General features: G+C 53.8%; 1 protein-coding gene and 1 pseudogene across 1 annotated transcript; one reads left to right on the forward strand and one right to left on the reverse strand.

Annotated features, from left to right (window-relative positions):
• Nucleotides 1-1731: 1731 nt before the first annotated feature.
• LOC147413029 (olfactory receptor 14C36-like) lies at nucleotides 1732-2667 on the forward strand. The gene has a single exon (XM_086480745.1). It carries the CDS (start codon nucleotides 1732-1734, stop codon nucleotides 2665-2667), a length of 936 nt encoding a protein of 311 aa, XP_086336871.1.
• A 6817-nt stretch (nucleotides 2668-9484) lies between these two features.
• Nucleotides 9485-10442, reverse strand: LOC147413030 (olfactory receptor 14C36-like; annotated as a pseudogene).
• Between the last annotated feature and the right edge of the window lie 2241 nt (nucleotides 10443-12683).

Below are 12683 nucleotides of genomic sequence, written 5' to 3' on the forward strand. Positions count from 1 at the left end.
ATTTGCAGAGGCTCCTTCTGGAAACAGCACGTCAAGGAACTGTTCACCTGAAAGGGAAGAAATCTGGGCTGTGAGTTTTGTCCTCTTGGTTTGCTGGGTGGGCAGGGAGAAATGGGAATTTCTTTCTGCGTTGTGCACCAGGCCTTGAGACCCCATTTGTTGTTGGGACTTGTCTGAGCTGCTCATTAACCCCTGCCCACACAGAGATGTCCCTGGGCAGAGCTCTGCTGCCAGGAGGTGTCTGCAGGGCAGAGCTGTGGACGTGGCAGGTGGGATGGGGTCTGTGAGTGTGAGGAGGGAGGAGATGTAGGGACAGAGAAGCAGGTCCTGGCCAAGACAGGCTCCAGGAAGCAGAGACATGGGCAGGGAGGAGGAGAGAACGGCTCCCAGACATGCTGTGGGAGGGGGATTCAGGCATCTCCCTGCCATCCCCTTCAGTGCAGATGCCTTCCCTGGAGCAACCCCCTGGTCTCCTCACTCACGCAGCAGAGCCTCTGCCGTTAATGTCACGGGGATTTGGTCAGGAGTTACCTTCCCAGCAACCTGACCACCACAGAGGAGACACTCTCGAGTGTCCGACTGCGCCTTCCTCTCCTGGCTCCAGTGGCAGGGGGACTTTGGCATCTCCTCCCTGCTGCCCTTGTTCTTGCTGTTACACTCACTGTTGTGTGGGGTTGAGGACTGAAGTGCAGCTGAGACACCAACATGTACTGTCGTTGTCCTAGTTTTGGCTGGGATAGAGCTTTTTCTTCTTCCTAGGAGCAAGAGCAGTGCTGTGTTTTGGATTCTGTATGGGATTTGGTATGAGCAGAATGTTGATAGTACGCTGATGTTTTAGCTGTTGCTAAGAAATCAAGGACTTTTCAACTTCCCATGTCTTACTAGTGTGCAGGTGCCTCAGAAGCTGGGAGGGAACATAACCGGGGCAATGGACCCAAACTGGCCAGTGGAATAGTCCACATCGTACAATGTCATGCTCAGGACATGGATGAGGGTTAGCTGGGGGTCTGGCTCTCTCCCTGTCTGTGATTGCGGGTTCAGGATTTTCTCCGCTGGGATCGCTAGCCGGGAATGGGCTGGGTCTCGGTCAGTGGGTGGTGGGCAATTGCATTATGCATTATTCATATATATATGTGCTATTCTTATCATTATTATTTAAATTTTGTTTTATTTAATTTACTACACTGTTTTCATCTCAACCTATGAGCCTCCTTACCTTTACCCTTCCAATTCTCTCCTGTTCCCTGGGGCAGGGGAGGGTGAGCGAGCGGCCGTCACTTGCCTCACAGGACCAAAACTGTGTCACAAGGAGTGCAACAGAAATGCCAAGGATTTCTGCCTTAAAAGCACTCCTCAGCGGTGATGGCACAACTAGAACAGAGTACACAAACTAAAATTGGCTCTGTTGTCGGGTGAATCATGTCGGGATCCACAAAGCTGTAAAGGTCTTTGACATCAGAAGTGCATTTAATCTCAGACCACTCTTTGTTCCTATTTACCTCTCACTGTAGGTAAGACTCTGACTCCTGCAGAGCCCACAGCAGAACCTCCAGCTCTCTGGGACACCCTCAAGAAGCAGCAACCGGAGCTCAAAAAAGGCCATCCTGAAAAGGGAAGAGCAGTTTGGGGGATGTTCTATGAGAAAGTGAATAGATTATACCCAGAGAAGTCTGCCTGAAATTGTCGCTGTCTTTAACTTTTTGAACAGGTCCCCATGCCCAGAGGGAGAAAATGTCCAATGGCAGCTCCATAAACCAGTTCCTCCTCTTGGCATTCGCAGACACCCGGGAGCTGCAGCTCTTGCATTTCGGGCTCTACCTGGGCATCTACCTGGCTGCCCTCCTGGGCAATGGACTCATCATCACCACCATAGCCTGCAACCACCACCTCCACACCCCCATGTACTTCTTCCTCCTCAACCTCTCCTTGCTCGACCTCGGCTCCCTCTCCACCACTCTCCCCAAAGCCATGACCAATTTTCTCTGGAACATCAGGGCCATCTCCTACTCGGGATGTGTTGCCCAGGTCTTTCTGTTTGTCTTTTTTATACCAGCAGAGTATTGCCTCCTCACTGTCATGGCCTATGACCGCTACGTTGCCATCTGCAAACCCCTGCACTACGGGACCCTCCTGGGCAGCAGAGCTTGTGTCCACATGGCAGCAGCTGCCTGGGGCACTGCTTTTCCCTATGCTGTGCTGCACACGGCCAATACATTTTCACTGCCCCTCTGCCAGGGCAATGTTGTGGACCAGTTCTTCTGTGAAATCCCCCAGATCCTCAAGCTCTCCTGCTCAGACACCTACCTCAGGGAGGCTGGGGTACTTGTGGTTGGTGTCTGTTTAGGCTTTGTTTGTTTTCTGTTCATTGTGGTGTCCTATGTGCAGATCTTCAGGGCCGTGCTGAGGATCCCCTCGGAGCAGGGACGCCACAAAGCCTTTTCCACCTGCCTCCCTCACCTGGCCGTGGTCTCCCTGTTTCTCAGCACTGTCGTGTTTGCCTACCTGAAGCCCCCCTCCATCTCCTCCCCATCCCTGAACCTGGTGACAGCAGTTCTGTACTCGGTGGTGCCTCCAGCAGTGAACCCCCTCATCTACAGCATGAGGAACCAGGAGCTCAAGGAAGCAGTGTGGAAACTGATCCAATGGTACTTATTCCATCAGCAATAATCTGCCTCCTTCTCTGCAGAGTGCCCACGGTTTTGCCCAGAGTTTAGGCCAAGCTCTGGGGTTTTTCCCTTGGAGAATCACACTCAGAGGGAATTGCTTGGTTTCATGCCTCTTCTCCTGAGGAACTGACTTGTTGTGTCTGATCCTTGCAGAAGGAAAGACACTGTGTCACCTCTGACCCTTGTAATAGCATCTCTGCAATAAAGGGGATCTCCTCAGTTCAGTGCTTGAAGCCTGAGCTCTCCTTCTACAGCTGCCGCCAAGAACAACTCAAAAGATTTGGATGGTAAAAGCATATTTTCTCCTTCTCTTCTCCCTGTGCTCATGGGCAGAACCTCACAGTAACACAGGGATCTTTTAAACACAAAAACTTGAGTGAAAAAATCTCCTCATGGTGTCCAGGAGCAGTGGAGATCGTAGATGAGCTCCCAGTCACCTTCTTGAAGGTACCACAGCTATGAAAGTGGCAATGGCAGATGTCCGTCCCTCTGGAAAGGAATCTGGAGAGACCAGGGGAGGATGGGGACTTGCCACATGCCGTGGGGGGGAGCAGAGAATGAGGACTCGGACAGTGAAACACCCTCCAGAGTAAACCACTAAATGCAGGTATCCAGAAACAAGGACTCTTCAATGTTGTGGGAGCCAGTGGAGATGCAGCAGGTACAGGGACAGAAGACCGGAGAGACGCGTGAGCTGCTGAGGAGCGCCAGGGCTCAGGTTTTGGTGCTGCCCTCAGGAGCGGGGCTGGCAAGGAGGGAAAGTGGGGCAAAGGCAGTCGGGGTGGGAGATCACCTACAGGATGGATGCAGGAGAGCCAGAGAGAGACTGGCACCTGCTTCCTCATGCCAATGGCGTCATCTTCAGCCCTGGGGCTGCTGGGGATCTTGAACCCCTTCAGAGAGGCTGCAGCTGTGGGACAAGTGCCCAAAGCTCTGCAGTACCCTGCGGTGGGCACTGCTGTGGGGCCAGCCCAGACTGGGCTGCTCTGCTGGGGTGGGGAGAGGGCAGGGGTGGGGTGGAGAGCTGAGGAGGGGCTGGGCTGGGCTGCGAAGTGCTGAGGAGAGGAAAGCACCAATGTCAGCTGAGCTGGGTGACCATACAGAGGGAGGACACGCTCTAGTGGGCTTGTGGCGCAGAGCCAGGTCTCATGGAGAAGGAAGCAAGGCATCAGAGGTGCAAGAGAGGGGAGCTGGCCTGTGCCATTTTCCTTGGACACCCCAGGAAAGCTTTGCCAATGCAGTGGGGACAAAGCAGCCCCGTGCATCAGCCATTTCAATCTCTGGCCATAAATCCAGCTGTGGGGAGGGACCTGTGCTGCGTGGCCATCTCCTTCCTCCTGGTGGTCTCCGTGCCTGTATTAGGGCATGGCCAGCCCTGTGCAGTATCTCTTCTGGCCCACACCTTCCAGACCCCACAGCACAACTCTCTGCCAACACAGGCATGGGACACAACTGAGGCTGTGCAGGGCCGGGCACCGATGGTGGGATGCCAAATGGAGGAGCTTAGTGGGGGAGGAGGCAGGGAGGGCTGTCACAGGGACTGTGCTGGTGTGGAGATTTCCCTGCACTCAGATGCACCTTGCTCTCAGAGCCAAGTCGTTCCCAGTCCCCTTGGGAAAGTCATGGTGACAGAGAGGTCCCTGGTAAGTGTAGGAAAGGGAACGTTGCACCCATCTCTAAAAAAGGCCACAAGTCCAAGCCAGGGACCCACACGCTTTGATGAGAAGAGTGTTCCTGAATGAATCCTCGTGGGGTGACATTTCTGCCTACCTAAGGAAGAAGGGGGTGACTGAGAATGATCAGCACGTAATGTAATCAAGGGTCAACCATGCCTCACCAGGCTGACTGCCTTCAGGATAAGTTACCTGTGTTTGTGAATAAGAGGAGAAAAGTGGATGCCATTTATCTCAACTTTGGCAAGACTTTAGACACGCTCTGCTGCAGTACCCTTGTATCCAAGTTAGGACATCACAGTCTGCACGGGTAGACAAGTAGGTGGGTGAAACACCAGTTGGCTGACTGCACTGAGATTTAGTAGCGAAGGGATCACACCCTACCTGGAGGGCAGTGCAGGTGAGGCAGCATGGGGATCTCTCCTGGGCCCGGTGCGGTTTCTATGCTTCTCCTTTACAAGGTGACCTGGAGGATGCAACCTTCATCGTGTTTGTCAGGGACACCAGCTTGGGGTGCCTTAGGGAATCCATGTGGAGAAACCTTGGCAGGTGGGAGGACTGTCTTCTCAGAAAGCTGATGACATGCACAAAAACTGGCATGAGGTCTGGCACCTGGGATAGCCAGCACAGTGTTGTGGGGACCGTCTGGTCAGGGTACAGTCCTGTGCTAAAGACCCTGGTGGTCCTGGGGAATGGAAGGCCAAAGCTCTTCCAGCAGTGTGCCCTGCTGGTGAGGAGGTGTCCCGGGAATTACGAAGAGAAGCCTTGCCAAAAGTTTGAGGGAAGCGATTGTTTCCCCTGCTCACCACTCATTAGAGCAGACGCAGAATAGAGTCCAGGTTTTGCTCCTCAGCTCAGGAAAGGCTTTTGGACTGGATCTCACTGGGATGACATTAACTGTCCTCTTCACAGTCCACGAGTGTTGTGCAGAGGGGACGGTGGTGACAAGGCAGAGATGTGATGGCTACGGCTGAGCGGTGCTGACACAGCATCAAGGCTGGGTCTCCAACCCCCGCCAAGGGCCAGTAAGCTGGGGGTGGGCAAGAGGCTGGGAGGGGGCACAGCTGGGGCAGTGGCCCAAAGTGACCAAGGGGATGTTTCCTACCGTCTGAGGTCATGCTCAGCAATAAAGGCAAAGAGAAAGGGGGTAAAGGAGGAGGAGGAATTCGTTCTTAAGGCATTTGTCTTCCAAAGCAACTGCTACGTGCACTGAGGCCCTGCTTCCCAGGAAGTGGCTGCACATCCCCTGTGGAGGGGAAGTAGAGGATAAATATTCTCTTTTTTTGTTGTTTTGCTTAAGTACGTGGCCTTTACATTCATGGTTTTCTTTCTATTAAAATGCCTTTATCTCAGACCAGGTGGTTTTTCATTTTGTTTTCTCACCGTGTCCTCCTGAGGAGGGAGAGTGAGAGAGCAGCTTGGTGGGCACCCAGCAACCAGCCGAGGTCAACCCACCACAGGGCTTTTTGGATCCCATTGTGGGGCCCCAGAAAACAGCAGTTTTGATCGAGTGTGCCATAGCTGTAGCAGTTATGAATCGGCAGACTTCTGCGTGGGTGTGGTGGTTTGAGCCTGACCGGATGCCAGTGCCCAGCAAAGCCACTCTATCACTCTTACCCCCTCGGCTGGACAGGGGAGAAAATATATAACAACAGGCAACGGTAAATCCCCTTTGCTGTGCCCTGAAATGCTGAGATAGTGCTGCAGCACAGACTCCAGCAGAAGCAGGTGCAGGCATCCGTCCAGCTTGGCTGGGCTCCCTGGCACGGGTTTCCTTCAGCTCTGAAAAGTTCTGCCCGTGAGAAAGTCACTCTGGCAGTTTTCCGTGAGCAAGGCTGGCCTGAACCGTGCTCCACCTGTGAGCTTGTGAAGCACTGAGACACTGGAGAGTTAAAAGGAATAGGCTGTATGCTTGAGGGCATTTCCAAACCAGCAGGAAATCGTGGAGAATCTGCAGGTAAATGGTTGCTTTGAGTTGAAACCATAATTTAAAAAAAAACCAACGTGGGTATCTCACAGTTTGTCTGAAAATAAAACTATTTTATTTTTCTGCACAGTTATGTGAATGAGCAGGTACATTAGAAACCAATCATGGTGACTTCTCCCTCACACAAACCCTAGTTTTATCTTGGACACTTTGCATGGCACCTCTATGAGACAGACAAAATTCACAGGAAAGAGGCAGGAATACCTCAGAAAAGGAATCAAACTATTAGGACCACATGTTGTTGTGAACTCAGATCCTTCTCTTGAGAAAAACCACCCTGTGTTTTTCACTTGGCCAACCTGAATGCTTTTATCATGTTTTCTGAGCTGCTGTTCTCATTGTTAATACACCAGAGTTTAAGAAGGCTTCTCAAAGGGAGGTGGCCATAGCTGGAGAGGCACCGTCAGCATCCTCAGTCCTCTGTCTCAAAGAGGATATTCCTTCCTCATGTCAAAGTGAGATTCTGAAACACCTTTCATCTGAGTCTCTCCTTCACCAGAAACAACCTGCTCTTGCCGTGCTACTCGCTTGTGGCTCCCATCCCTCAGGTGTGCCCGGCCAGAAGTCTCTATGCTCTGGGAAGGTGGGAACTGCAAAGGGAAGGCTCGGTTGCCCCAGGCAGCAAGAGCATTGCTCTGCTCCTGCGAGGGCTTGCAGGGGACTGGGAGCATTGCAGGGTTGGGATGAGAGCTAGATTTGTAAGCTGTCAGAAATCCAAGTGACAGAGCAGCAAGTTTAGGAATGCTGAATTATTCAGGGCTCACTCGGCAGTTCTACAAGCCTGACCTGTTCAAGAAAATGGGGTATCGTAGGGAGATCACCCAATTTTAATCACTCCCTTCCCTGCAGGACTGAAAACAGCATGAAGCAGCTTGACTGCTTGCATAAAAATGCCTTTTAGCACCCTGAAAACTTGTGATTTCTGCACAAACTGCTGCTTATTGGTCATGTTAAAATGTCCCATGGGTGCATGAGTGTCGGTGGATTCACTTGCAGACAGAAGCCTGTTTTACTCCTGATGGGATTCGTCCTTCGCCACGTAAAAATGAACAGTTCCCATCTAGGATAGTCTCCCAGACCTTTGTGTGTGGACACAGAGTCAGGGGATGCGCTCTTACATGTGAGGAGAGCTGGGATTAACCTCTCTCACTGAGCTCTAAGAAGCAAGTCGTGCCTTGCCTTGTTTTGTTTTGATTACCTAGCCTTGCCTTGCTTTGTCTTCTCCCTTTGCATCCCTTTCCTCCTTTCCACCCTGTTCCTTCTTCATGTTCTTTCATTAAATGCAGCTTTGGCAAGATCTGGACAGGGAAGTAAGCAAGACTGTTCTTTAAGGCCCTCAGATTTATCCATTTTCTTCCTTTTTTCTCACCTATCAATCACCAGGTAGTCCATTTAATACAATCACCTCTGAAAAAGAAAGTCAAGTTTCTTTTCTCCGCGTGACAAACCCCAGTCTTTCAGGCTCAAGGATTCTGTTCTTTCCTCTCTTTAGAACCCGTGCTGCAGCAAGCAACCCCTGTTAGATTTCCAAACGTTCCTGCAGCTCTTGGCCAAGCTTGCCTAACCCTGCAATCCCGTGGATGCTGGGGTTTGTAGTCTTTCCCTAGGCGTGAAGTGTGTGTGATGGTGGACAGGCCATCAGCATCCTCTGAGAGCTGGTGGTTTGGATTGCTGTTTCTAGGGAAAATGCCCCAAAGAAAAGGCTTGGAGAATCACACTGTTAGATTTGGCTTCATTCTTCTGGGATGTTCTGAGCACTCCAGCCTGCAGGGTCTGCGCTTCCCAGTATTCCTTGTTATCTACCTTGTGGTCCTCACCGGGAATAGTGGGATTGCACTCATCACAATTGTGGACTCAAACCTCCACTGCTCCACATATTTCTTCCTGAGGAACTTCTCCACCCTGGAGATCTGCTACACGTCAGTCCCTCTGCCTCTCTCATGACTTGCCCTCGGTTGTGGTTGGGAAGACCAGCATCATTGTGCGAGTGGTGGCCAACCAGTAGCCGTAACACTCTGTGGACTTCTTCCTGGGGGATGTGTCCTCTCTGGAGACCAGCTACAGATCTCCCACCCTGTCCTGGCTGCTGCTCAGGTTTCTGAGCATTTCCTGCCCCTTTTGCATGTGCTGCGTGGTCCTTGCTGGGAGCCAAACCCTGCCAGCAGCACTGGGCTGTGTGCCACCCACTGCTCTCTGCAAGACCCATGGGCTGGAAGGTGTGTCTCCAGCAGGCAGCTGCACCTTGGCGGGGGGCATTGCTGTCATCTGCAGGAATCATTTCATTCTTGTCCCTGATACAGTTTGGTGGCCCTGGGGGTACCGGGCCGCTGCTGTGATTTCACCCCGTTGCTGGAGGGCTCCTGCAGTTACACTGTGACACTCCGGCTCTTTGCTTCCATAACCCGCTTTTTAGGTCCAGCTCTCCCCGTCCTGCCCGTGCTGGCATCCTGGGTGTGCGTCAGAGCTGCCACCCTTGGGCAACTCTACTGCCCAGCGCAGGCAGGCAGAAGGCCTCTCCAACTCTTTGTCTCCCCTCACTAGTGTCACTCTTTTCTACAACGCTCTGATCCTGGTCCATGTGATGCTCACAACAGCCCTCCTGGGATAGTCGCACAAACCCCACTTTTTAAACCATCCTCACATCCCTGCTCAATGCCTTCACCGTGATCACAAATTTTAGTGTTAAGTGGGGCTCTGAGAAACGCTCAGGAAAGCTGTGAGCTGCCCAGAGAGCCACATGGCAGCACTGTGACCAAGCTGCCAGAGCACTCAGGCCTTACACCACCACAGGGGCTCAGGAGGAGAACGTGGAAGCGAAAAGAGAGTAGCTCTGGAAAGACCAAGTGTTGGTGCTCCCTGGCAGTCCTGCCACGCCAGGACTCTTTTCTCTTCAACCTCTCCACACTGGAACTGTCCCTGCAACTCCAAAAAGACCTTCGGGGAAGGATTTCAGGTGAAAAAAGTCACTGAAGGGCCCTTTATTTCATTTAAGCACACAGAGAACTCTGGTCTTCATTCACACAGCAACTCAGTCAGAAAAGAAAACCAGCCAGTAAATGAGAAAAAGGATGACAACATCATCACAGATAACTAAAACACCACCAACAATAAAAAGTGCAAAAGACAGGCTGGGCAGGCAATGTGTTACAGTATAAATGCTATGCAGGAGAAGATGGGCAGTTTATTGCTTCAGAAAAAGCATCCAGTCATCAGTTTCAATAGGGCATCTTTGATTTCATTGTTCCTCATGCTGTAGATGAGGGGGTTCACTGCTGGAGGAACCACCGAGTACAGAACTGCCATCACCAGATCCAGGGATGGAAAGCAAATGGAGGGGGGCTTCAGGTGAGCAAACACGGCAGTGCTGACAAACAGGGAGACCACGGCCAGGTGAGGGAGGCAGGTGGAAAAGGCTTTGTGGCGTCCCTGCTCCGAGGGGATCCTCAGCACGGCCCTGAAGATCTGCACGTAGGACACCACAATGAACACAAAACAACCCAACACTAAACAGACACTGACAACAAGAAATCCAGCTTCCCTGAAGTAGGAGTGTGAGCAGGAGAGCTTGAGGATCTGGGGGATTTCACAGAAGAACTGGTCCACAGCATTGCCTTGGCAGAGGGGCAGTGAAAATGTATTGGCCGTGTGCAGCAGAGCATTGAGAAACCCACTGCCCCAGGCAGCTGCTGCCATGTGGACACAAGCTCTGCTGCCCAGGAGGGTCCCGTAGTGCAGGGGTTTGCAGATGGCAACGTAGCGGTCGTAGGCCATGACGGTGAGAACAGAAAACTCTGATGAGATCACCAAGACTAAGAGAAAAACCTGAGCAGCACATCCTGAGTAGGAGATGGCCCTGGTGTTCCAGAGGGAATTGGCCATGGCTTTGGGGAGAGTGGTGGAGATGTAGCCCAGGTCAAGAACAGCGAGGTTGAGGAGGAAGAAGTACATGGGGGTGTGCAAGCGGTGGTCGCAGGCTACGGCGGTGATGATGAGTCCGTTGCCCAGGAGGGCAGCCAGGTAGATGCCCAGGAAGACCCAGAAGGTCAAGAGCTGCAGCTCCCACGTGTCTGCAAATGGCAGGAGGAGGAACTGCGTGATGGAGCTGCCGTTGGACATTTGCGGTGTCTTGGCGTGGCATCACTGCTCAAAAAAGGAAAGGAAAGATTAAATTTAGGACAGAGTCCTCTGAGCGAAGCCACTCCACTTTTCACAACAACACCCCCAACTGAGATGCATTTCCTTCCTCTGCTTTGTGCTGGCTGACTGTGGGGTGAAGAGAAGCACCTCTGCCCGTGTGCTGCTGAGCAGTCAGCTTTGCTCTTCTGCACTGGAGACATGGAGCTGGTTTGTGACAGCTCCGACGTTCACAAGGGCTGTCAGATGTAATCCACCTGTCATGGAAAACTTCAGGCCCTGCACTCATGGCTCTCCAGAGCCTGGGCTGCAGAGCAGAGGCTGAGCACAGCCTTATAACAATTGTGTCTGATTTTCATTTTCCACCATCACAGCTGGGGAGTGGGTTTTTTCACAGTGGAAATCCTCATTTGTATGGCTGATAATGTGAAGAGTCTTGAGACGGGAGAGGCAAAAGGGCTGAGCTCTCTGTGCCTTAGGGCAGAGGCAGGAGAGCCACAGGATCCGTCAGCCTCTTTCCCACCTGCCCTGCGCTTTCGCTCGTGCTGCCCTGAAGATGACTTCACGCGCCAACTCCCCTTGAAAAAGCCCCACACGACTGCACTGGTACGGGAGCAGGGGAGCCCTGTGGGAAAGGGCAGCTCTGTGAACTCTTGTGTGCCCCAGCCCAGAGATGGAGCTGTGATGGAGAGAGCAGGACACGACCTCCCCCAGAGAGAAGCAAAGGACCGTGAGAGGGGAGCGCTGACCCCCACGGAAAGGCTCAGCACTGCCCAGGATCCTACGGGAGAGCTGGGCCTTTCTGGGGGCAGCTCGCAAGCCCAGCAGGACAGGCACAGCAGGCAGTCGGGGCTCCCACAGAGGAGATGCTCCAAGGAGAGGGGCAGCTCCTTGCCCAGCAGACAGCACCCACAGGACACCTCCAGGGAAGGACCAAGGGAGAGCTGCCCGCACGTGCCCTCCCCCAGGGCTTCTTTGCACTTTCCCCCAGCCCCTGCCCCTGCCCCTGCTGCCTGGAGCTGATCCTGCCAGCAGCTGCTTCTCTGCCCCCACCCCTCCTGCCTGCCCCTGCTCCCACAGCCCATCCCACCCGCTGGGGGCTCAGCTCTGCCCTGCACACCCCTCCCGGCAGCAGGGCCCTGCCCAGGGGCAGCTCCCTGGGTGCAGGCTCTGATGGGAACCTCCGAGCAGCCCTGAGGAGGCTGCCAGAGCCATGCTGGTGCTGTCTGTCAGCCACGCTGGGCTGGTTTCTCATACTGCCTGGTTTCTGCACCTCTAAGAGGAACAGATGTGGCATTTCAGTGCCTCCTCCTCAACTGAGGCACAAATTTCTCAGTCCCATCGCCCACCCAGAGCAGAAGACTAACAGGGTCCTTCCCTTTCAGGTAGCCACTGCCTTTCAGTGCTTCTGGAAAAGTCTCCTGGGAATGTCCTGCACTGCTCTGCAGCTGTCAGCAGAGCTGACCCACACAGCACCCTCTCGACAGCAGGACCCTGCCCTGCAAGGGGTGGCTCCTTCCACCCCCAGCTTCCCCTGCAGCACCCTGGGAGCTCCCTGGGCAGGCTGAGAGCTGACCCTGGCAGGTGGCAGAGTCCCTGCCCCAGCACACAGCTCCTGGGGGACAGGGACCCTGCTCGGACGGACAGCCCTGGGCACCCCTGGCTAAACACCCACACGCACACCTCCACCACCATCCGCAGCAGAAGGCAGCCTCAGGCCCTGTCCCTCTCATGGCGCAGCAGGGAAGCCCTGCTCTGCAGCACCTCCTCCTCCTCTAGAGCACAGAAACTAAGAGAGTCCTCCTGACAGATCCCAGGAACTGTCAGATGTACCAGGTTTAGCAGAGCCCTCCAGGAACTGCAGCTGCATCGCCCTGCACCCAGAGACTTACCACACAGAGGGCTGGGAAGGTTCCTCCCCCCGTCAGCTCTCAGCATCCTCCCACTCCCAACTGTCTTTAAGCTCTCCTAGCCTTGCACCTCTCCTCTTGTTGCCTGCAGGCAGCACCCCCAGCCCTGCTCCTGGGCAGAGCTGTCTCTCTGCAGCGCTGCCCGCTTGCCAGCAGCTCCCTCCACCCCAGGAGCCCAGCCCAGCTCAGCAGCAGGGGAGCAGCCCAAGGCAGCCCTTTCTCTGCCCCCTCTGGGCTCACTCCAGCTGTCCCTGGGGCTCCAGGGGAACCTGCTCTCAAACAGACTGAAGTCAGCACTGAGGTTCCCTCCCTC

This window comes from Leptosomus discolor, unplaced genomic scaffold, assembly GCF_034619465.1.
Source record: "Leptosomus discolor isolate bLepDis1 unplaced genomic scaffold, bLepDis1.hap2 HAP2_SCAFFOLD_35, whole genome shotgun sequence".
NCBI classification, from domain to species: Eukaryota; Metazoa; Chordata; class Aves; order Leptosomiformes; family Leptosomidae; genus Leptosomus; species Leptosomus discolor.

Excerpts from the sequence above, each read along its gene's own strand:
- LOC147413029 (XM_086480745.1), top strand. The coding sequence starts at position 1,732 with ATGTCCAATGGCAGCTCCATAAACCAGTTCCTCCTCTTGGCATTCGCA.